Below are 23220 nucleotides of genomic sequence, written 5' to 3'. Positions count from 1 at the left end.
GCCATTTGTGTGTACAGTATTAAAAAAGAATCCTACCTTTTTTTCCTTTTTAAAAATACAGAACTGGTAGTCTAGTCACACTCTTACAAGTGATAACAAAAATAGAAAGCAGATACCCATGTGGGACTAAAACTCTACTAAAGCCTGTCTTTTTTTTTTTTCACAAATATGTTTTCACAGACAATAATTAGCAGACAAACACACTGTTTGCAATTGCACTGTATTGACTTAAAAGGCGGATACAAAATTGTCTAAATAAAGAATGCCATCCAGGGTGAAAGTTGTGTGTGTGTGTGCGTGTGCACATGTATGTGCTGACACACGCTTGTATTTTCCTGCTGTGTACCAGTCATGGCAGCATGCTCTGCTCTGTGTAATTGGCTGTTGCACTGGTGTGGTTCTGCTGCACACTCGCACGCACACACACAGAGGAATGGAAATAGATTTCTGTGACAGGTGGCTTCTTTGTCTAAATCTTTTCCTATAAAAGAAAAAAAATGTGAAATTTTGGTTGGTTTAAAGGTTCTGCTCCATGAAGAAAAAAAATTCACAAAATCCATTGTTTTTCACCTTTTCAGTCATTTCCTCATGAATAAATATTATCCATTAAAAACCTTTAAAAAGGTGCTGCGATACACAGTGTTATATTTCCACTTTCTTTATTGATTCTGTTGTTGCCATGATGGTTCTTTCCCTTCAGCCTGCCCAGGTGATTTTTGCCCTGTACCATGGCACAACACGCTCTCCATGTGGGTTTTTCCTTTAACCAGCCTCTTCCTTTCCTAATCCTTCCTCAGTCCACAGCATGAACGCGAGTCTGAAGAAAGCTGCCTCGTTAGGTCTCCATTGCTAATTCAATGACAAAATGTCAGGTTGGTCCATCCAGGCACAATTTGCAGCAAGAAAGGAACATGGAGGTGTGGAGGGAGAGGGGCACTGGTCTTCCAGCCTCCTTCTGTGCATGAGACGTCTTACAAGGCAGAGACCTTGACTATGTTGCTTGTGGTGGTGGTGGAAATGTTCGTGGAGTGGCCGGGGCTGCTGGGCGGAGGCCTGCTCTCACCTTCTGGCGTGAGTGCCGGCGGCGTGGGGATGCTGATGATGGCTGTCGTTATCTGGGCAGCTTTGCAGTTCGGTCTCAGCCCATCATCTGATTTCATGTTGAGACTGGAACGACTAGAAAACAAATTTAGTGTTTGGCGCTTTTTTTTTAAACCAGACGGTCGAAAGGATGGGAATGGTTGTTCTTAATCAGTGTCTTATTCCTCTGAACTAAGGGCACCAAAATATTCAGAAGACTCCACTTAAATGTTCCCCCCGGTTCCTGTGAGGCATCATTTATCTCTGCCCGGGTTACACTAAGCTTTTTTAATATTGCCCCTGGTTAGGATACAGCTTTTCACAGGGCAAATCGTTCTGTGTTTCCGCTTCATTCTTGCATAATTCTGGTTTAATTAAGACGACATCTAAATACACTGTCCTGTGTACTGCATCGTTTCAGAGCACAGGTAGTTCTTCCTAAGAAAGAGCTGTTGTCTTCCTTGCATTTCAAATGCCTCTTTCAAATTCCCTGTCCCTTGATCTTTTCTATTCTTTCATCTCTCTGCAGTAGTTGCAAGGATCTGGCAGCTGGGAGCATTCTTATTAGATCTGCATCAATTGCACCCTATAATTAATTACAGAGGGAAAATGATAGGTTGACTTCTGTGCATCTGCACAGCTACAGGAGTCTGCTATTACCAGCCCAACACGTTCATTTTCAACACAAGGCCTGTACTTTTTGAAATGTAAAGCTCCCAGTTGGAAAGCTATTGCTGTTGTTATCTCGGAGTGACTCACCAAGAGGATGTTTCTTGATCGCTCAAGCATCCCAAGAACACAGCAGAACCCATTCTGCTCCCTGGTTGCCTCAGTCACAAGCTGAGAGTGGGGCAGTCTTAGGGACTGGGTGGTTCTACCAGTGGTAACCAGTACACCCAGTTAGTTGCATTCCACATGAAAAACAACTTAAAAGCTTTTCTCTCTCCATTCTTACACAGTTTGGTAAACAAGTGAAATAATGAACAGTGTTGACATTTAAAATATCACTGGCAGCTGATTTAGCACGCACTGAAATAGGCAGAATAGTTGACATTCCCCTGAATTACTGTTTCAGGTGCTGGTTTAAACTATTGTCATCTTGAAACTGCAATAGCTAGAGACTTGTTTGTGCTTATTCATTCATAATTCATTCTCTGAAATGCCCTTTTGACTTCACCCTGGCACAGAGTAATTGCTTGCTGCCCTAAAGGCAGCTTTGTTTCAGTTTCTAGATCCCTTTGATAGGAGTGGGGAGAAGAATGGTAAGTTCAAAAACAGCCCAGTGTGCAAGAAGCTTAATGGGCTGAGGGGGATTTAGAAAGTGATTTAATATTTGCAAGAAAGATATGGTGGAGAAATGATTTTTTTCAGCAAGTTATGTAAAAAATGAAAATTTTAAAATTTTCTATTAAGGGACACTTCTTCACCTGTGTCACTAATTGCTTTTTAAGTGAGAGCTACTAAGACACGACTGTGAAATTCATCCTCCTTTGTTTCCCAGTGCTGCTTGATGCTTACAGTTGCAATTGAGACTTTTGGACAATGAAAATCCGTGAAGTGAGTGTCCCTGGTGGACCATGTCAGTGTGTACAGTGCTCTAACAGCTTTTGCTGACAGACACTGATTAGCCAGTTGTCTTTGCCTGCTTCCAGTCAAGGCTTGGAAGTACTGGGGTATCTGGGAGGTGGGCTGTGTAGTGGCCCTGTACCAGCTTTGGTGAGGGACTTACAGCTGGGAACTGCTGACTCCTGCGTGTGTGATTAGCACTTCCTAGGCAGGTGCCAGCTGGAATTCGTTCTTCTATGTCCAGTGTGGCCAGAGAAGAGCTGTGCGAGAGTCTGGCTTTGACCTGGTTCTTCCCCAGAACAGCCAGGAGCCACTTTTCTTGGGGTGTCATTAGAAGGAGGGAAACAAAGATGCCCCCAGCGCTAGACCCCTCTCCCTGCCTGGAACGTAGGGCTGCAAGAACGCCCGGTTGGGCAGAGCACTTCTGAGGTTTGCATGCAGTGGTTAGCAGCAAGAGCCTGCTTACTGTACCTGGTTGTAAGTGAGGGCTGCTCGCTGCACTGGATGTGGATGGTGCTGAGCTCCTGCATGCTCCGGAGGCGAGTGGCTGGCACGCTGGAGTTGGGAAGATGGGTGGTCTTCTTGTTACGGCGAGAACAGCAGGAGGTGGTCAGTCCATGGTGACTTGACAAGGAGGGGCTCCGAGAAGAAGGATAGTTTTGCATTGAGCTCTCCATGCAGTTCTGCTCGAACAGTTGCTCGTCTATGAACTCGTGGTTCTGGCGGGGTTAAAAACAGTGCTGTTACTCTCTGGTGACGCCAACAGCGTTGGCCCGACAGCAGTTTGTTTTCAATAGCACCTTGTGCTAGGTGGGTGGGATGTGTCAGCCCCTGGTCTGTGTGAGGTGCTCTCTGTCTGCTTGAAAATGCTTGCACTAGGCAGAACTTAAAGAGAGAGGACGCTGCCCTTTCACTCACTGCAACCAAGAGATTTTGCCCTCCTGCATCAGTAGGTGACAAGAGAAGCAGCTGCAGTGACAAAGGCATGGCAGTCTGTCAGTGCTGCCTTGCTTACATAGTCTGAGATGCTTAATGTACTGTGTTGGAATTCCCGTCCATTTTTGTGTCTGGATTCCAAAAGTGGCTTCAAAAAGTCTACAATGCCACATGCTTATGAAACCCAAGAGCAGATTCATGCTCATTTTTCTTGGTGCCTGGGGACAGGATTGTATTGTTTTCAGGTGACCATCTTGACATATGGCTTAACTGCAGGATGTTGCTTTTATTGGCTGTTGGATTCAAAGCGTACCTGCAGTTCCCTGGGTGCTATTAGCTGGGTGGAAATAAGCATGGTAGGTGAGAATGGGAGGTGTGTAAGGGCAGGAAATTCAGAAAGGTGAATCTGTAAAGAGTTTTTGTGCTAAGGAACAAGAAACCCTGAAAGAAAGAACTTATATGTGTACATGAGCCCCCAAGTGGTTCTAGTGAACATGCTTTATCCAGTCCCTGCCAGCATCAGAAGGGATGGGAAACAAAAGCAACCATGGTGAAGGCAGCCACTGGTTTTCATTGGAACAACTAACAACTCTCACAGGAAACAGGAGCACTGGGTAGCCAAAAAGAGCCACGTGCACAAACTCCCGAGGACAAGACCAGGAACGAGAAAGGAAGCAAACACTCTCCAGACACGTCACAGAGACCACAGAGAAAACAGATTGAATTAAAAAGGAAATACCTTGATGGTGGAAGTTCGTACAGATAACAGGGGATCATCCACAAGATAGGACAATCCCTATGGACAACATGCCAACAAAAGATAAAAACACAATTGATTGTCCATTCCGGCATTCAGAAGTTTAGTCCCAGCACTGCATCTATTGCCTCAGCATTCCAGCTGGCTCGCTCAAGTTTGAATGGGCAACAGGACCTTCTCTTTACCAAACCTTGCCTGAATCAGACCCCTTTGTTCCTTCCTTCTCACACTTAAGCTTTTTAACCTTAATGTTCTTGGAAATAGAGCAAAACTGGTAACAACTTTACTGCTTTGATCTTTTGAGAGGGAAGGCAAAGGCAAACAAAGTTTCAGCTGCTGATTCACAAGTAACGAATTGGAATTGCGCTGCCATTGGGTCACCAATGGATTTGGGTTTTGGTCGTACTCTGTGGGAACACAGAAGAAAGGTTTGGGTTGAAGGACTGGATTCGATGCACTCAGCATTTGGAGAAAACATGGCATGTGAATGTCCCTGCTCGGTCTTGGGAGTTGGAACGAGTGGAGAAAAACCTCCTTTTGAACAAACTCCATCTGTCGTGTTAATATGACAAAGTAACCTCTGTTATGGCAGCTCAAAGTACTTTGGGGTCACTTTGTCATCTGACACACCGGATCTGTGAGCCATTCACAGCCGTTCCGTCGTCGGGCTGTGTGCCGGCGATGAGCACAGATACCGTGACAATAAACAACGGACTTTTACATTCCTTCTGCCTCGTTTAAGGAAAGGTGAATTGCCCATTGAAACAAGTTTGCAACCATGGTACGTTCCTCATTCCGTTCCTGCAATGTGGTCACAAAATGACTCTTCAGTGTTTAAAAAACCTTTTTACTACAGTTCAAATTTTTGGGAGGAGAGCTGTTGCGTAGTGTTTTCATAGAGGATGTGAACTATAGAATTTCCACACAAGCTGATTGAACTGTTTTGATTGGTAATTTCAGACCAGAACCCAAAGTTGCTACGTGATTTGATGCAACATCATGTTAATAACTGGCTGAAAAATGTGAGGGTAAGCACATTAAATGTTGTGCAGATTCTCCCTCTAGGTTTTAATAAAAATTCAAGCTATCACTGTTACTGCCATCCTTTGCTGAAAAAAAGCAATGTTTGGAACACTTTCAACCAGTGAGTCGGCTCGCGTGCTGGAGGCGCTCTGGCTTTGTGCGTGTGGTACGCTGGTACAGCCACAAATCAGGATGTGCTTTGGCCGTGTTAGTTCCAGCACCCGAACCAGCTCATTAGTAATGGAGCAACTTAGGCAGCTCCCAGAGACGTCCTCCCGCCCTGAGCAGAGGTCAGAGTTTCTGTAAGCCTTCACAACATCAGGGCCTGGCAAGGGCAGACCCCAGAGGTAGGGTTGTCAGCTTGTGTTTGCTTCAGCCGATTTGGTAAAGTTTTCAAATGGAAGTTTTCTTGTGAAATGTGAAAGGTTTTAAGCGTAAAGTTTCACAGTAGGGAAGGTTTTTGGCATAAAGTTCTAAACTGAAGAGTCAGATGGTGAAATATCTGTTTGTTATGTAACATCCAAAATCGCTCGAAGTAAAGGCAAAATGAGTCTTACAACATAAATTCAATAGTCATTGATACAGGAAGAATCAGTTCACTGTCCTTGGCATGGTGACCTTTTTAGCTCATTGTGATAAACCAGCTGTACTCAGCAGGTCACTGCAATTAACCAGTCATCTTCTTCCAGTGTATCGCTGAAGCCTAAGTGGTGTTATTCCAGCAAAAGCCAAACTATGGAAGTGAAGGTGATTTATCTAAAAGAAAGCTCTTGCAAGTCAGAAATCAAAAGTACATTTGATGATGGATGCAGATAGAAAAAGGCATGAATATTTCAAGTGTTAACCTCTCTTCATTCTTTCTAGAATGAGTCATGGTATAGATAATGTGTTCCTTTACTGCAGAACCTTTTATATAAACCTGGAAGTAAAACATATGTATCAAATAAACATCTGAAATGTTCCAAGGGACTTCTGCATACAGAATCACTTAATAATGAAAAATAAAATGCTCACTCCGGACACCTTCCATGATGCGAACAGAAAAGTCACATTATGGGAACTGCTTGGCTGACTTTGGGACAAATTACCTGCTCTTGTAACCAGAACCGGAGTGAGAAAAGAATGTGCAACCTTTAAACCCATTAAGAGAGTTCATCTGCTCTGTGCCGTATAAAGGGCTAAAGGTTATTTTTTTTACAGCCTGTTGGCACTGGTAACCAGGTCGTAGTTTGGAGTCACTGACAGCATCTCCCTCCCCTTGAGGCAGCAGAACTGACCTTTATTACTCATCAGCACGACTGAGGAGTATATGTGATGTGTGACTGACAGCACAGGACAACCGCAGTTTAGGTCTCTTCCAGGAGCACTGAAGAGATTAACGCACGCCTTATTTCTAGGATCTCCCTGACCCCATGCTGAAAAGTTATTTGCATTCAAGTGACCTTGGCTGAGCAACCTGCTGTTGCCCTTGTGCTGGCGTAGATGACTGTGGAGTAGCAGATAATCACATCTTTATTCCTTTGCACAGTATTTTGTTTTACTTTTAAAGACAACAATGAAATAGAAGTGCATTTAACCCGTTGCAGACTATTCTTGGGAGCTTGAGTGTCAGCCCGCTCTGGCATAGTTTGTAGATCTAACCGAGTGCCACTTCAGAGCGTTCTGTGTGCACGTCTTTGCCACACGAAGCCTGGGCCAGGCACAAAGACCGAGCAAGATGTAAAAGAATTGCATTGCTACTTACGGTTGTTTTTTCCAGGCAGTGCAGCAGGTGGTGATGTTGGCTTTCGATTAAGGAGGTGCCTTTAGTCGTATGCTGTTCATCTTCAGTGGATCCCTGAAGAGCCAGAAAAAGGGAGGGCGGGGGGAAACCATGAAAACAAACAGAACTACCAGCATTAGCTTTCACAGGGATAAAGATAACAGTTTCAGTGTTGTCAGCTCTCACGTTTTTCTCATGACTCTTATGAGGTTACCTCATTTTTTTTCCCGATTTGACTTGTAAGCTTAGGTGAGGAACTCGGTTTTGATTCAAACCCAGGTGTTTCTAGCTGTTTTGGAGCTAGGGAGGAAACCTGGGAAGTACTGTTGACATATGAGGCCAAGGCTCAGGAACCAGAAGGCAGAGAAAAAAAGAACCTGTGCTGGTTTATTTTCCAAAAAAATGTTAAGACTTTCAAGCTTGACATGACCTTTGAATGCCAACAGATGTACCCCGAACTCTAGTCTCTGCTAGGAGACGGAACACAAGCTGTCTTGCTTTTGCCGAGCTGAAAAAGCCCGGCTCGGCCTGACCTTCAGGGCTGCCCAGCACTGGGCCTGCTGGGACTTGCACGTGGCATTGCCAAAGCCTCCCGAGTCACGGCCGCGGACCAGATCAAACCGTGGGAATCCAGCTTCGCGTTTTGGCTTTGTAATGCTGTTTCTGGGGAAACACCCCTGTCTCTGTCTTTCCTCTTCATGGGCATTGCTAATTGTTTTCCACACGTGGTACCTGCAGTGTGTTAAAAAGGGGCTGCGCTTTCCCTGCCTCGGTGTGTGTGGTTGTTGGTGGGGAGCTCAGAGCAGGTCCTGAGGACTGGGTTTGGTGCAAACTGAAGGTGTGTAACCCCTCCTGTGGCCAAGCCCTCTCTGAAAGGCAGGGAGAAGCGAGGAACAGGCAGACGCTATGTATATAAGAGTTCAGATATAAAAATTATCCTGTTCAAGCATCCTTGAAATGAGGAAGCCTTGTGCAGCCCTGCAAAGGGTTTACGTTCACATGAAACGTGGCAGCAGCTCCCTAGGAGAAGGAAGGTCCCATCTTCATTAGTTTCTTACGGATTGTGGCATTCACTCAGTGGGATGGCTTACTGTGATTTATGGTTTAGTAACACCGTGCCCAGGAGTCCTGCGAACTGACCCGGAACCCTCTGTGCATCACTTAGCACAAAACCAGAACAAGGCGAGCCTGTTCCAAAGACCTCACGATCCAGATACTGTACAGTAACACCCGTACAACTGGGGACCAGCTTTCCCCTGAGTACTCACACTGCTGAAATGTGGCTAACAGGTTTGTAAGCTAATTCAGAGAGTAGGGGGTGTTTAGAGTCAAGCAGGCAGCCTGTGCCACCTGGGAAGGGATTGGGCACAGCTGAGAGTATTTGGGTCGAAAAAACTATGAAAAGGAGTGGTCCCTTCTAGGGAGTGTTGTGGGGAGATGACCTGCTGCTGGTGTGCCTGTTTAGGGTTGGAAAGGCTTACTGGGGCGCTTTTGCTGCTGTGCTTTTGCCTTCTACATCAGGTATGTGTGCATGTGGTGATTTGGGGAAGAGACTGCTCAGACTGCGCTGTTGTTAGTGGTTAGGATAAGCTACAGAACTCAAACGAGTCTTTGGGCTTTTGTTAAACTGAGGGGTTTGATCTGCTTGAAACAACTGAAACAATAGAAATGGATAAGAGGTTAGGAGCTTGAGTTCAGCGTCTGTGTAATGTTTAGCTCGTGCAGGAAGCTTGGCATCAAGCATTCATCAAAACTGCAATAGGCCAGTTTAGTCAGCTTGGGTGTGGGGGGAGAAGTCCAGTACTCTGTATTTTTGATTTGTGTGCTGTATCAGGGAAGCAGATGCTTACATTCCTCGAGATATAGCACGTTGCTTACCCTGTGGTCTGATGATCAGGTGCACCTCAGAAATGGAAAGCAAAGAAGCAACGGGGGTTGTTTAAGAGTTTCTGTGCCGTTTGAGAGGCAGGATTATTTTTCTCAATTTCTCTGTTCTGTGGTGGCAGATTTAAGATCTGGGTTGTTAAGGATGTTGTCTTACTACTACTGCGTAAGCTCCTGGTCTTGAAATTCACTGTGATTTCATGACACGTTAATCTGGGCATGTCTTTGATGACTGGCATTTTCAAAGACAATTACATGCATTAAAATAGCAATTAGGTGTTGCAAAATGTTTCCCTGTGCTCCATAAGTAAGGGGTGCCTGGTGTCTTGTGCAGTGCCTGAATCTGAAAGTCCAAAATTGATGTTCATGGCTTGAATCTCTGCTTAGACACGAAACAGCAGTATCTTAACTGTTTGAGAGAGAAAATGGGTGGGATGGGAGACACAGCAGAACAACTTAGCAGAAGTACCAAGATGTCTGTTGCTCTCAAGGGGGTCAAATTCAACTCTGCTTGAAGCATTGCTTTTAAATACACCCGTGTGGCCTAGTGACTCATTGCAAATGCGTGCTCTGGATGCCATTTCCAGGATGGTTCTGTGGTCCTTAAATGAAGGAATAGCTCTGTCTCTGACAGACGCCAAAACACAGCTGAACTGGTACGTTGAGAAAGCTGACTTACTGTGCACAGAATTAATAGATTCCTATGGGAATGCATCTTAGGCAGGTTATGGAATTTTTGTTGCTGTTGTTTTGGAAGATGAGCATTCCCAGAAGTATTTTTAGAAGTGACCTAAAAAAAACCAGTTTCATTTTTCTTATTAACAATCCTCCTGGTGAGCTAACACATCAAGCAGGTCCTGTTCGTACCCTGCTGAGATTACAAACTCTGCTGAAGTCTGTGTTGGAATATTTCCCATGGAGGTCCTTGCAAGCCCTAAAGCAGATATGATGCTGCACTAAAACACTGGAAGAGGAAAGAGAAAGAGCACATATTGCAAACAGTATCTTTTTATGAGGATTTGCTTGAGAGGAGATGTAAATGGAATCTGAAAGCAGAGATAGAGCTTCCGTATCTCTGGCAGAAGACCTAGGCCAATTGTTAAATTTTGGCAGCACAGCTTAGTCTCTCCCTCTGCCTCCCCTGACAAGGCTAGGCTTGCCACAGCTAGAAGTGGGTCAAGGGATGGCAGTGACCAGGAGCAAAGCGTGGCATGAGCGAGTATGACTCGTACCTTATCTTCCTTTCACTTTTTCTTCAGTCAGCTCAGTGTTTTCAGAAACAAAGAGTGAGCAGCCACTGAGAACATCCTAGCACGCAAATTAAGAATGAGGTGGGCAGGAGCTGCTGCCCTAGGACAGCGAGAGTGCCAACATCACAGAAATGCTTGGCGTTTTGCGAGTGCTGTTGAGGAATGTATACCTATAGAGATTGCATCAGTGGTGCCTACCTTACTGCAGGCAAACAAAACCTGTGTGTTCATTAGAGTCTGGCTGTAATGAAAAAGCTGGTGGGGGGGAGGAGACGAGATGGTGTGCTTTTTGAGCCGGGGTGCCAGTTCTGCAAGGGTTTGGTGCCAGCTACCATTCAGTTTGTTCTTGGAAGACATTCAGTGAACTGCTGGTTGCTTGGAGGGAGACTGAAACACGCTGTAGTGTCAGTTCTGAAATCCAAAATACCTCCACTTTACCTCTCCTGCTTAGTGCTTCAGCACACAAAACTGGACCCTGGTGGGCTGAGATGAACTGGTTCAGTGGTTAGACCGTCCCTTCCCATGAGAACGGCTGTAACGTTTGTCTATGGCTAAGCAGATTCTGCTTGTGAAAAGGCACAAGACCTCACAACGTGCTGCTCCTAGGATGCACACCTCCCAGCATTTTAGCTGAAAGGGAATTTCGGCTGGCTGTACAAGGAGATTAACGCTAAGCGGATATGTAGGCGGCTGCCATGGGAAGAAGCTCACCATCCCTTGAGCACTTCTGACATAAAGCCCACTAAAAATCTCTCTAAATGAGAAGAAAACGGTCTGAGTACTTCGTGTCTGGGTGGCAAATGCAAAATGCCACAAATCCACAGTTTCTGAAACAAGAGCCTCTATTCTCGGTAGGAGCAGAACTCCTTCCTGCTGCTGTCCTTGGATGAATCCTTTGCTTTGCTTTTTCTTTACTTTGGTACAAGGCTACAGGCTGAAGACATGCTGTTCCCTTGAAAGATGGTGTCAGTGCATTCGTTCTGATGCTAATGAAAGGACATTCTGGCACATGTTCCTGAATCTTGAACGGTCCTTATTTCCCAGTTTATTAGTTTGACTGCAGAGCCACGGCCAGGATACATTTTGGGGCAGTTGTTTTCCCTGGGTGAGCCCTCACGGTGTCAGACTGCAGGGCAATCTGCTGGGCACTTTTAAAACAATTATACGTTGATCGCAGTACTGTGGGATTGCTAGTGAGGAAAGGGATAGATAGTAATTGCAGTTGGAATTGCTGCTGGGTAACAAACCAGCCCTATGGCGATCTGGCCGTGTGAAGTCCATTAAAGTTAGCATGAGTCCTGGGCAAGGTATCAAAATGAGATGTGTACCTGACCAGTGAAGCAGCTTGATACTAATTTGACTGATCAATATGTGCAGTATGTGGAGAATATTTTGGTCCCTAGTGTAGCAACTACAGAAATCACATTCCTTCATGTTTTTACAGCTTAAAAAATTTGGCTGGCTAGACTATGCTGTCATTCACATTTTGTACTCTTAAGAATAGTTTGTTCTCCTGCATAAAATGAAAGGACATAAAAATCTTGCCTTGTGGAGTTAAAACGGTTGTGTGTCCCTTTACAGCAAAGGATGTTCTGCAGTTCTGTAATTAATTAATACCGCTACTTGTGGATGGAGAGACCTGTCTTGATTCTTGATTCAGGTCTGCGGTTAGTCCTCAGGTAGTCAAAGATCATGTCCTGCTGGTCGTGCAGATGCCAGGCATGGCTTTGGCAAGTTTCTTGGTTTAGTAATTATATTCCTGCGTGTCACAGGTGGATGGTAATTCTTCCTTCCCCATACCCTTTGGTTTTGACTATTTCAGCAGGAAGTCCCTCAGGGTGGGGATGTTTTCTTATGAAATATTAATACAAATGTACACAACATTGAGTGCTTTTCAGAGTAGGATTTGTGGGTCTTACTGGGCTGTGGAGGAGTCATGTTAGCATTTAGAGCTATAAGCCCACCAGAAAGAAAGTTGCATCCAGAAAAGCTTGGGAAGACCTGCTGTAGGTGATACTATATATCTAAATGTAGTTAATTAATGGGTAAAAAGAATCCTCTGGAACCTCTTTAGAAATGTTTTTGTTTTCCTTCCTATGTCTACAGTAGCTTTGTAGCCAACTAAATGACCCTTATTCCACTTGTTTTTGGGCAAGTGCCAGGAAATGAACCCATGCAGCCAAATATTTCTCTCAACCTCATGTGTTTTGGACTTAAGCTTTGGTGCGTCAGCTGCTCTTCCCTGAGTGGTCTTGGCAGGGAGTTTTGGTTGACAAGAGAAGTGAGGAGATTCTTGTTGGGATGACAGGCTGGAAGATCAAGTGCAAACTGAGTGTCCCTGCTAAGCTCTTCTGGCATTTTAAAAAACCCAGAAATCTAAAGCTCAAAAGGAAGTTTTAAATTGGTAGTCAAATTTGTGCATGTTCCTGGGTAATGAAATAGCAGGATCTCAGCTGAGATGGCATCCGAGTCCTAAGCCTTTCCTTTATGCGGGTAGGGCTCTGGACTAGGTGTGACCAGACCTTCTTGATGAGGAAACTTTTATTGAACTGCTCAACAGCAACATAGGGTTCAAGAAACAGATTTTTCCGAGGTCGCTGCCAGTCGCAGAACAGGCAGCAACGTTGGACGTGTGGTCAGGAGGATCAGACTTGGTTTGGAGGGGAGAACAGAAACTGATCGGGCATCCTACCTTCCAAATCTGTACTTCGTATGAAAGCTTTTGTAGAGTCAGTTTAAAAACTATTCCAGTTGTAAAGGGCCAGACTCCTCTACGTCTCAGCCCGCACTGAGTAGCGCCCTACGTGCAAAAGGGGGAGCTGGGAGCTGCACCACTTCCCGCTGCGCGCTGCACCCACTGAGCTTGGGCAGGAGCCGGCTCGGGTCCTAGTGAGCTGCTTTCACCATGAGCCAAAAAGGTTTTTTGGCTTTGGTTTTACAAATGCAAGGATGCGTGCCAGGGAAAATAGTGTACATTTGAAGGATTAGGCCCCAAGTAAGGATGCATGAACAAGTGCTAGGCAGCTCTGGTGGCTCAATTAAGCATTCTTCATCTCGCTCTTTGCTCCCCACATGCATGAAAGGCTGATTTATTTGAAATGAAATCCATGAAATGTGCTAATACCTGCTCTGGTGTTGATCAGGCTTAATGTAATAACCTCCCCTCATTTTCGCTGATTCTGCTGAGCAATCTGACGCACTTAAAACTTTTCTTCTCATGAATAGCTAGTATTAGCCTCCAGAGGCCTTTCTGATAAAAATAAACCCACCACCAAACTGCCTGAAACAGGAGCTCGGGAATATTTTTTCTGTCCTGTTGGGCATGATCAGACAGTCCTTATTAGAAAGAGATTCCTAAAAATAAACACCTATATGTTGGAAGAGAGTGGGTATTTATAGTATGGGCAGACCCGGGGCCGTATAAATCGGAACAGCTCCATGACACAGAGGGGTTCGAGGGAACGGTGAGCCTGGTCACTCCTGGAAGGTCAGACCCTTTCCTACCTCAAGGAAGATCCCAAGGAACCTTTTCCCTCCCATCCAATCTTGTCCCTCCGCACGGCACACACGGTGCAGGAGAGCGCCCCTGTAGCGTAAAGCCATTCCGTGTGTGAGGCTGCCACGCTGGCTAACGAGCAATTAGGTGGCAATGGAGAGAGAAAGGGGAGGAGCCCAGGGAGAGGAGCGGGAATAGGGAACTTCTCAAACTCCGTGGAAGGAGACGCCATCTCTGCACTCACCGTCAGCTCGAGGGCTTCGTTCAGGAGGCCGTTGCGCTTGCTGTGGAGGTAAGCGTTGGAGCTGCCTGTTTTGGCCACGCGAATCCTCGCAAGCCGGGCTTTCTGTGGAGGAGGCAAAGGAGCTGGAGTTAGAGCTTGGCACACGTGAGCGTTCGGTCCTGTGCTGGCAATACCGGGAGGAAGGAAGTTGCAGGATCTGGCTCTACCTGAAACAGCCTGGGGGTGACACACAGGGGGTGTGCAGGCAGGACACGGTGCTGCTGGGAACAGCTGGCACAGGCCTGTCTCAGGGGTCAGGTGAGCACGTGTGTCTGAAGACCATAACCTGCCACAGAGCGTGAACAGCCTTTCCAGAGATAAGAAATGGGGCACTGCAGGTTTGTTTCTCCTTTCAAAAGTTAACAGTAATTTTTTAGAGGCACTTGTTGTGGACAGACTCCTGGCACAGGGTGTCTGCATGGCTGTGTGTGATCTGGCAGCGTGCACGTGCTCTGCACGCGTGTTGCTGTCGTGGCTCACCTTCTCTCCAACGTGCTTCGTTGTTTAATCCTCTCCTTTTCAGCTCTGTGCTCCGACTTCTGCGTTGTCACTTGCTCTGCTTCTACCGCAGCTAGCAGAGTGACACCCAGTCGTCGGGGGGGGTGGGCTGTCCTCTGCACTGGCAGGGCTAGTTTATTAACTCTGGTGTCTCATAATAAGACTCTGTCCAAAAATACGCATCTCTGGACAAACTGACGGAAGTCACTCTACAACACGGACATGCAACTCTTCTCACTTTTATTTATTCCTGACCTTGACCTTCAGGTGGGCAAGTCAGATGATAAAAAGCAGTCCAGAATAAAGCAAACAGAAAAATCCTAATAAGGTTCTCTTCCTTTTTTGATCACACAGTTTTTAATGTTTCAGTTTTTCTATTCAATTGTTGCCTGCTTCTCTGTCAAGTGCTGATTTGCCTTTTTCTTTTCTACTGTTAATTTATGACTCAAACACCATTAAAAGTAAATACATGAAATAGCTGGGGCTATTAAAAAATAATTACATTGTGCTGTAGTTTAAAATGCTGCATAATCTTTTAAATAACACGGAACTCGTGATTTTCCTTTCTAATTAGAGGTGCTAATGGGTATGCACTGTAGGAAGAGTAAAGCCAAGAGGCAAATATCCGCAGTGGGTCCAGAGAGTGTAATAATTCCAGGAGCTCTATTACTGTACATGCGTGAGTGACTCTGGCCCTCAATATTTGAAAGATTTGTTTAACCTTAACAGCTTCTGCTTAAGCAGACGATTTCTCAGGCAAAGTCATGTACAGGATACTAGTTTGCAGCTTTAATTGGGTGACAGAGACTATGACCAGTCTGAAAAATAGGTCTTCTTTTGACATCCTGAAATGGGGACATCCAAAATTGACCTTCTTTTCTATACTTCACCTAGATTTCATTGTCCCATTTTAACAGTAAGACTCCAAGTCAGTATATGAGAGTGAAATCTCTGTTAAAACTTACTTTGTACTGGGGCCAAGGTATCTCACAGGGCTCTTTGTGAAAGGGGCACGAGTTGTATTTGCAAGACATGGACTGAGGATACAGCTAGAAAATGGAGTTGGATCTTCAGGTTTTTTCTGCAGACTTTCCCAAACTGCCGTGTTGCTCTAGGCCCTGAATAAGACTGGCCTGAGCCTGTGATGAGCAATAAAAACCCCCGAGCTGCTACTGTTGAATATGTCAGGGGGAGAGAGCAGGGGATAAGGGACTGAAGGATATTCCGTTTCCCGGTTACGTGGCATTGCCTCTCTGTTCCTGTTAATTACATTTCCATTGAATTATTTCTTCTATTTGCAAGTATATGCCTTTGTGTCTCTGTTCCTTACTTTTCTCAATGATCTTATCTGTTCCGTAATCAGGACTGGATATTGGATCCAGTGATGGTCTTTGCAGTGAGGCTCTGATGGCAACCACAGAAAACTTCCACTTCTTTCTGTGCCTGACAAAATACCAGCTCCTTTGCTGAAGGAATTGCCAGAGCCCCCCAACTTACTCACCTCACCTCTAGCAGGAAAGGTTTCATCCTCATCTTCAGTTCAGTCAATTGTTAAAGTGGATTCAGTCCCAGGCTCTTGTAATGAACATTATTCCCTTTGCCTCCAGGCTAGCAGGGGATCAAATATTAATAGCTGTACTCCATGTGGACTGAAGATGGTTCGTTTCTGAGCTCTGTGCTCTTTTCTTCTTTGAAACAGGGCCACTAGCTATCTAAATAATTAAGCCCCATAGCTTTTGTAGTTTAGAACAGACGTTGTTATTTTAAAAAATGTCAGTGGGGCAGGACAGAAGTTAATCCTATTCTCCTTACACAAAAGATTGTCTAGGATTGTCACGTCGCCTAACTCTGTGCCCCCATCGTGATTAAATTTGGTAGATATCTTGATTAACTCGGCTAGAGAAGTTAATTAAAATTGTTGCCTCAGATTGGTTTGGCCCTCCAGACAGTTTCCCGCATTGGACTAGAAACAACTCTGAAACCAGAGTTCCTGTTTTTATGTGAAAGTCTGTGTGTAAATGTGTGTTACTTGGAAAGCGTCTCTGCCAAGCGGCACGAGCTTTACGTGGCGCTTAGGGACGCGGTGTAGGTCTGCGTGGGCTGCGGTGAGGCGCTGCGTCCGACCGTGCCTGGCAGTAACAAGGGTTTAAGCGCAGCAGAGCGCTTGCCTCTGACAGCTGCAGCAGAGGTTTGACGCTGGGTTATAGGACTGAGCGAAGGGGACTGAGGACACGAAGGGCACCTGGCAGCGGGGTTAAGACTCGGGATCTGGTGCGGAAGCAGGGAGAAGCTGCCTGTTTTCAGAGGAGTCTTGTGTTCTCTGTTGGGATGCGTCAGTCCGGGCTTGGCCGGCTGGCAGGGGTGTGCTTTGGCAGATCAGGTGAGGAGTAAATTACAGAGGCAAAACCTTAGGGCGCCCCACACAAGCTTCGGAGCAGCAGTATTTTGCAGGGAATCATACTATGCACCGTCACGTATTTTGCTGTTGGAAACCTAGAGAATTAAGCTGATGGAGCCTTCCAATTTCTGCCAGTTTTTAACATGTGTGGCTATGCCTTTGTCATTCCTGTCCTGCAGAGCTCCGTACTTTGGGTCTGCAGGACAGAAGACAGACGAGCGGAGGACCGTGTTTTTCTGGCTATCTGCTGCAAATGTCTTTTGGGGGCAGGGGAGGATAGCTGTCTTCTGCATCTTATCCCGCAAATGTGACAGACTAAAGGTCATTAGGGCCAGGCCTGAGATCATTGTTACTGAATATAACCCCTGCATAGAGAGTCTAAAAAAGGCAAAGAAAACGGCACACTGTGTCTGCATGTAGAGTGGTAAGAGGAGTTGCTAGGAAACCAGAGGATCTCAAAATGCATATGACCTAATCTGGAAGATAATTTATATGATGAAAATAATAATACTAATGACAGCCACTTACAGGTTAGAATGATTAATTTGGTTATCTCAGAGCCCACGTGTTTCTGAGAGCAGGATGGAAGGCAGGTCTCGGTAACTTCTGCCTCCTTTCTGCTTTTTAAGAAACTGGAGGCTCAGAATGCGCAGGGAGGGCAGTGAAGCCCTGTACGTGTGGAGTACTGAGGCACAGGAGGGAGGATGATGTAAGTGGTTGTCAGCATCCTGGGTATCTACATTTCCCAAAGGGACTGACAAAGGAGAAAGAATAGCCTGTCTTCATCTTTTAGCTGCTTTGGAGAAGTGCAAGGAGCAGGAGTTGCTGGCTGGGAAAAATGCTTACCAGATGGCAGGCCCAGGAAACAGCTAATTATTATTTATTAATGATTTTCATTTAGTTCTTATGGAGATAATATTCACTCTTGATTTATGTGGTACAGTAAACTATTAAGTTACGACATATGACATAATTTCTTATTTCCCAGACATCTTCAGCTTTCCAGATTTTGTGTACTTGAGCAAGGAGATGACTGGAGTACATGTATGTCAGGTACTACGTGTATGGGTCCTCTGTCTGTCCCTCCTCCCTCTTTGGACTGGAACTCTTATTAGCATTATCCTCCACAGGAATGGTTGAGGCTGGAAGGGACCTCTGGAGGCCATCTGGTCCAGCCCTCCTGCTCCAGCAGGGCCACCTAGACCCAGTTGCCCAGCGCCGTGTCCAGGTGGCTTTTGAATATCTTGTAGTTATGTTCCCACCTTCCTAAAGTGACCTCGTCTGTGGCACCTTTGACTAATTTTAGCATAAAATTCAGGAAGAAATTCAGCAAAGACCTCAGTTTGTACTTCTGAATGGGGGCTCAGTGCACGTACGTAGCTTGGAAAGGGAATGGATGGCACCTTCATCGGGTGGGAGCTAGCCCAGCTCCCTGGCCTGTTGTGATAGTTTTTCCTTGCCAAGCAGAAAATGGAAAATTCTTTGTTTTTAAAAAAGCATTCAAAAATAATGGAGTGGACAAGATATTAAATGAATCTACTGTCTGTGGAGTGCTTTCCTCAATATAATCAGGCAACACTGATCATCTGTCCTGCTTGTGGCTCTGGGAAGCTGATAGGCCATTTCTAACAAAGCCTGGAAGCAGGCTGGATGGCCAAATTAGGACTCAGGGTTATTACATGTGTTCGAACACGGAGTGAAATAATGGCTGTTTGAAAAGCAAATGGCCCATGTAATAAGTACTAGTGGTTATTCCGCTCGCCATGCTTCCATCTGGCTGTTCTAGCAGGCAGGCAGTGGAGTTAGAGCAGCGTTAGCAAAGTTAGCTTCTGCTGATCACGCTTCTGTCACTTTAACCTTTATTCCTGAGAAACAAAGTATGCACATTTGGACTTGCCTTCCTCTCCAGTCTTTACATTAAACAGTTTTTGAGCTGAGTTTAAATATTCTGTCTTTTTTGCTTTGGGGGAGATGTTGTAGAGCTGCATATGGAAATCAGATAGTGTAGAACTCATTATATTCCTATATAATTTGATAGAACCACTTACAGTCAGACCTTGATCTTATTTTGGGCCTCTTCATTACTTTCCAGAGATGAAAGATTCCCCTCCCCTCCTCTGTGGCTCTCCTTTTAATCCTACCTTACCCTTGGCACCATTAAAGCAACAGAACATCATTTCAAATGCACTATATCGTTTAATCTTTTCCAACACTGAAGAACATGATGTTCGATCTATTTATAGAACAATGCACAGAATATGGAGTTTAATGGATCTCAGCTTCTCTACTAGTCACAGATATCCTGGCTGATAAAACACAGAACTTTGAAAAAAGTGTCGTAATATGCAAAACTTGCGGAGAGAAATGCGGGACAGTCAGGAAGCCCATGGAGCACTGAGACCAGTCCCCTCCTATTGAAAAACTTCCTTTTGTACATTTTCAACTTGAACTTAAGCTCTGGCTTAAACCTGGTGAAGCACTTACTCCTACTGGGCATTTATTTTGGAACGTCATTCTTCTATTTAGAAAATTTCTTGTGATTTCCAGCCTGCATGTATTTGTTGCCAGTTTTACTCCATTGTCATTGCACTGACGTTTTTGTTTTACATAGACCATTTCCTTTCTGGTGTTTGCTGCATTCTACAGGGAAGAATAGAATAAACTTCTCTTTTTGTAGAGCTTGACAATTCTCACTTTATTCCTTTACTTGATGTTTAAGTAGTAAGTTTTTATTTGGAGGCCATTTCATATTTTTATCCTCTGTAGATGCCCTGCTTATTTCTACTTCTAATACTTTTTTTTTCCAGTCATCCATCTACCCAGCAAGGGTTACGGTCAGACTTTGGTCTCTGTAAGAACTGATCTTATGGCAAGTTTTTCCTTGGTTGAAATATGTTATACACAGTTCCTGCATCTTGGCTGAAATTCAAAGCTTCCTCTGTGTTGACGTTCCCGCGGTACTAGTCCAGCTGACTGACAAAGCTAGCGCTCTCCACTTCTCGAGTTTGCCTCTTGAAATAATAATAATAAAAGAAATTACCTCAAACTTTTTTATATTCTTTGTGCTGTAAAAGATTTTAGAGCTTGGGTCAAAATTGCTCCAGGGTTGCGTGGTCAAAGAGGTGCCGTACCGATTGTAGCTGGAATCTGGCATAGTTTGTTAGAGTTAGAAGTGGAGTATTATGGGGTGTAAATTAAGGTGTCAGGGTTTGTCTAGAAACGTATTACTTACTTAATAAACATCTTCTCAAGAGCCTCATGTTTGCATCGTTAATAGAGAGGTTGCTGTTTTCCTTTATTCTAAAATAAGGTTCTGCGTTTCACTGAAAGCAAAGTGTGATGAGCATCTGTCTGCCTGTGATTTATCTGTCTGTCTGTGGTTCTGGATCTCACTTTTATAACATCTTTCACGCAGCTCACACCCCTAATTAATAGCTATAAAGTATTCAGGGGATGGAGAAATTAACAGAATTTGATCTAGTGTCACATGCCAACTTACTAGACCTGATATATGAACACTAATTAATGGTGTGGAGGCCTGTGGTTAGCTACAGAAAATGAAGGTAATTGCTTCACATCTTCCCTAAGAAGATGGTGAAAACAGGGGGGAGGATAGGGACGACGACTAAAAAGCCTTTGTATGAAACTCAAGAAATAATGAGCAAATTTGTAGAACTCGTGCCCTTCATTCTCCCCCGTGGAATGAGGCCCAAGGGGAAGAGATGATGGTGGGGCTGTTCTCCTGCCTCGTTGCCTGCTCGCTGGCAGCTGGATTACGTGTGGTCTCTGGCGGGCGGGTGCCCACGGGCAGCAAGGGGAGTAAATGGGGTTAAGTGCGAGTGCAGGCGCTGATGCTCCAGGCAGGGAAGGGCCAGGAGCTGTGCTCCATCTCACTTCATTCAGCATTAATTGAGAGCAGCATTGCTTGCTGGCCAACAAAAAGTGCTCACAAGTCATCAGATGACAATGAAGTTGCTGTGCAGTGCAATTAGCTTTCTCACTGAAGCTGCTCCTAGTTGTTTCTCTTGCTCCTGGGTTCTTTGGGGACAAATCTCTTGCATTAGGCTTCTGAGGAAAAAATCCATCACGAACCCATCCCGTAGTCCTATTTGATAAGTGAAGGCTCTTAGAAGGATGCATGTCAGCTCCCGTCCTTACGCCAGCAGCCACCACGCGCTGGCTGCGTGCCTTGGCTTGGCAGCTGCGGAGGGAGAAGCCAGCCTGGGCGAGAGGCTGGCGGCTGTCAGCAGAGAGCCGGGGAGTCGCCATGGCTACGCTGCGCTGGCCCCTGTTCCTGCATCCCAGCATCGCCGCACGGTCCTGCTGGAATGGCCACTAATTGTCCCGACTCGGCCGCTAACGAAGCCGATGCTACACGTGTGGACAGCCACGCGCTGGCTCCTGGATACCGGAGCTGGCGGACAACGTGTAGAATTGCGTTTTATTATTGTATTTGTTTGGAGTTAACGCTGAGTTCGGTCTAAGCGGCTGCAGTTACATGGAGAACAGGTGGCTGGAATTGCCGCCAGGCGCTGGTCTGCATAGCAAACAGATCAGTCCTGGGTGGCAGGGAGGGAGAAATGAGGAACTGTTTCCTATGGAGCAATTTGTCTGGTGGATGGAACTGCTTTTTCTTCCTGCACAGTGCTCGCAGGCAGGCTGCGATTTCCCCTTACAGATGTATTTTGTAAGTTTGATGCACACTCTTCATACCCTTGCCTGCTTGTGAGCCGTTCTCTGCCAGCATTTGCTGTTGCTCTGCTTGCTACCTGTGGCTGGTCAGGAAAGCACTTGCTGTCATTCCTGCTGCCGTGTTTGGTGAGTCAGCACCAATTGCCAGCGCAAAAGCTCGGATAGATGAATTTGAAGTGCTGAGTATGAATAGTATTACCATAAGATGGTTTCACTTTGTGACCATGTACATGAACTAACCCTGCAAGGATCCACCAAGCAAGGAAAAGAAGTGGATTTATCCTGGTTTTATGTGTGGAAAATACCTGAGTCACAGAGAGGGAAGTATGGAAGGGCGATGCTGCTGCAGCACTGGAGTTTGTCAAAACAGCGAGACTGGCTGTAGCGGGGAGACAGAAGAGGGTGGCAGGCTCCTGCTCGTGCCCAGAGGCGGCCTGCCTTGTGCCGGTTTACGAGCCTGATGCGATGCTGAAGTTACCAGCAGTTGCTGTTTGATGGTATTTTCATGACCTTCAAACAACAGAGGCTTGTTCTGAGTCAGACTTTGCAGACCACTGCTGCTGGGTGGAGTGGGAGGAGTGGAGTAATGAGATTCTAGGGCTCCTCAAATTGGGCTGAGACATCTGTGTGTAAGCAGGAAAATTCTGCAGTGGCCCCTGAGAGACGTGCTGGTAGGCTGCAGAGTGTTCCCATCTATCTGACATATGTGACTAGAGGACTGAGAGACCTGTGCTGCCATCCCAGCACCAGATGTGTCGGCGACAAATGTTCTTCATCTGCTTACCACTGTCATGGTACAAATTACTAAGCGCGATGCAGTTTACTACCATTTACACCCACTTGTAGTTCTGTTTTTTCCTGACCCAGTGGATACAATCCATATCCATTAACCTAGACGTAACCATACATTGTAGTTGGCGCAGGGGTGTTTGAGCTGTGTTCGTTATGTAGCCTGGGAGCTGCATGGGAGCTAAACTGCACCTAGCCCACTCGATTCTGCCATTACTTAGGCAGGGTGGTAAAATAACGAGTTAATAAAGGTAACAGCCAAGAATCTGATCGCTAGTACCCAGTTCCAAAGTAAGACAGGGCTTCCGAACGTTTTTTGGCTGAATGTTTTGCATGCAGGTCTCCTTGACAAGGCAATTTCGGCTTGCATTTATTTAGACATCTGGGATGAAGTGGGCAACATCAGCCATTACAAATCCTACCAACTGTGCTACATAATGAGCCATCTGGACAGAGGCTGCCACTCATAACCCAGACCCCCAACAGGTAGGGAAAGGGGACACCCTCTTGCTGAGGTGGCCAAGGAGAGACCCCGAGGATGGATTAGTCAGGTTCTTACGCGCTGCAGGCTGTTGTCTGGTCACGGCTGAGACGTGACCTGAAAGAGCCTCAAGGCATGAAGCAAATGTCGAGTGGCTTGTGGATGTGTGCGGAAATGATTTCATCTGGGCATTGGGCCACTGTTGACAACAGGCTTGATGTTTGGATGCATGGGCTTGCTTTGGAGGCTGAACCTATAAGCTGTAGCTCACGGATTTCAATCCTTCCTTTCAGAGGAGACATCTATTTGTCTCATGCAGCTTGGG

The 23220-nt window shown here is 45.7% G+C and overlaps 1 protein-coding gene across 2 annotated transcripts in view; it reads right to left on the bottom strand.

The window, feature by feature from the left end:
- Positions 1–971: 971 nt before the first annotated feature.
- KCND3 (potassium voltage-gated channel subfamily D member 3) overlaps positions 972–23220 on the bottom strand; it is a 118322-nt gene continuing 96073 nt past the window's right edge. Inside the window, exons 3-7 of one of the 2 annotated variants that reach the window (XM_009960757.2) lie at positions 13999–14100; positions 7107–7199; positions 4322–4378; positions 3118–3365; positions 972–1176 (exon numbers count right to left, since the gene is read on the bottom strand). In XM_009960757.2, coding sequence (XP_009959059.2) covers positions 972–1176; positions 3118–3365; positions 4322–4378; positions 7107–7199; positions 13999–14100 — 705 coding nt within the window. The remainder of the gene's footprint in view (positions 1177–3117; positions 3366–4321; positions 4379–7106; positions 7200–13998; positions 14101–23220) is intronic. The other variant, XM_009960759.2, reaches the window with a different exon arrangement.

Source organism: Leptosomus discolor, chromosome 21, assembly GCF_034619465.1.
Source record: "Leptosomus discolor isolate bLepDis1 chromosome 21, bLepDis1.hap2, whole genome shotgun sequence".
Classification (NCBI taxonomy): Eukaryota; Metazoa; Chordata; class Aves; order Leptosomiformes; family Leptosomidae; genus Leptosomus; species Leptosomus discolor.
This window is presented reverse-complemented; position numbering and strand designations above follow the sequence as displayed.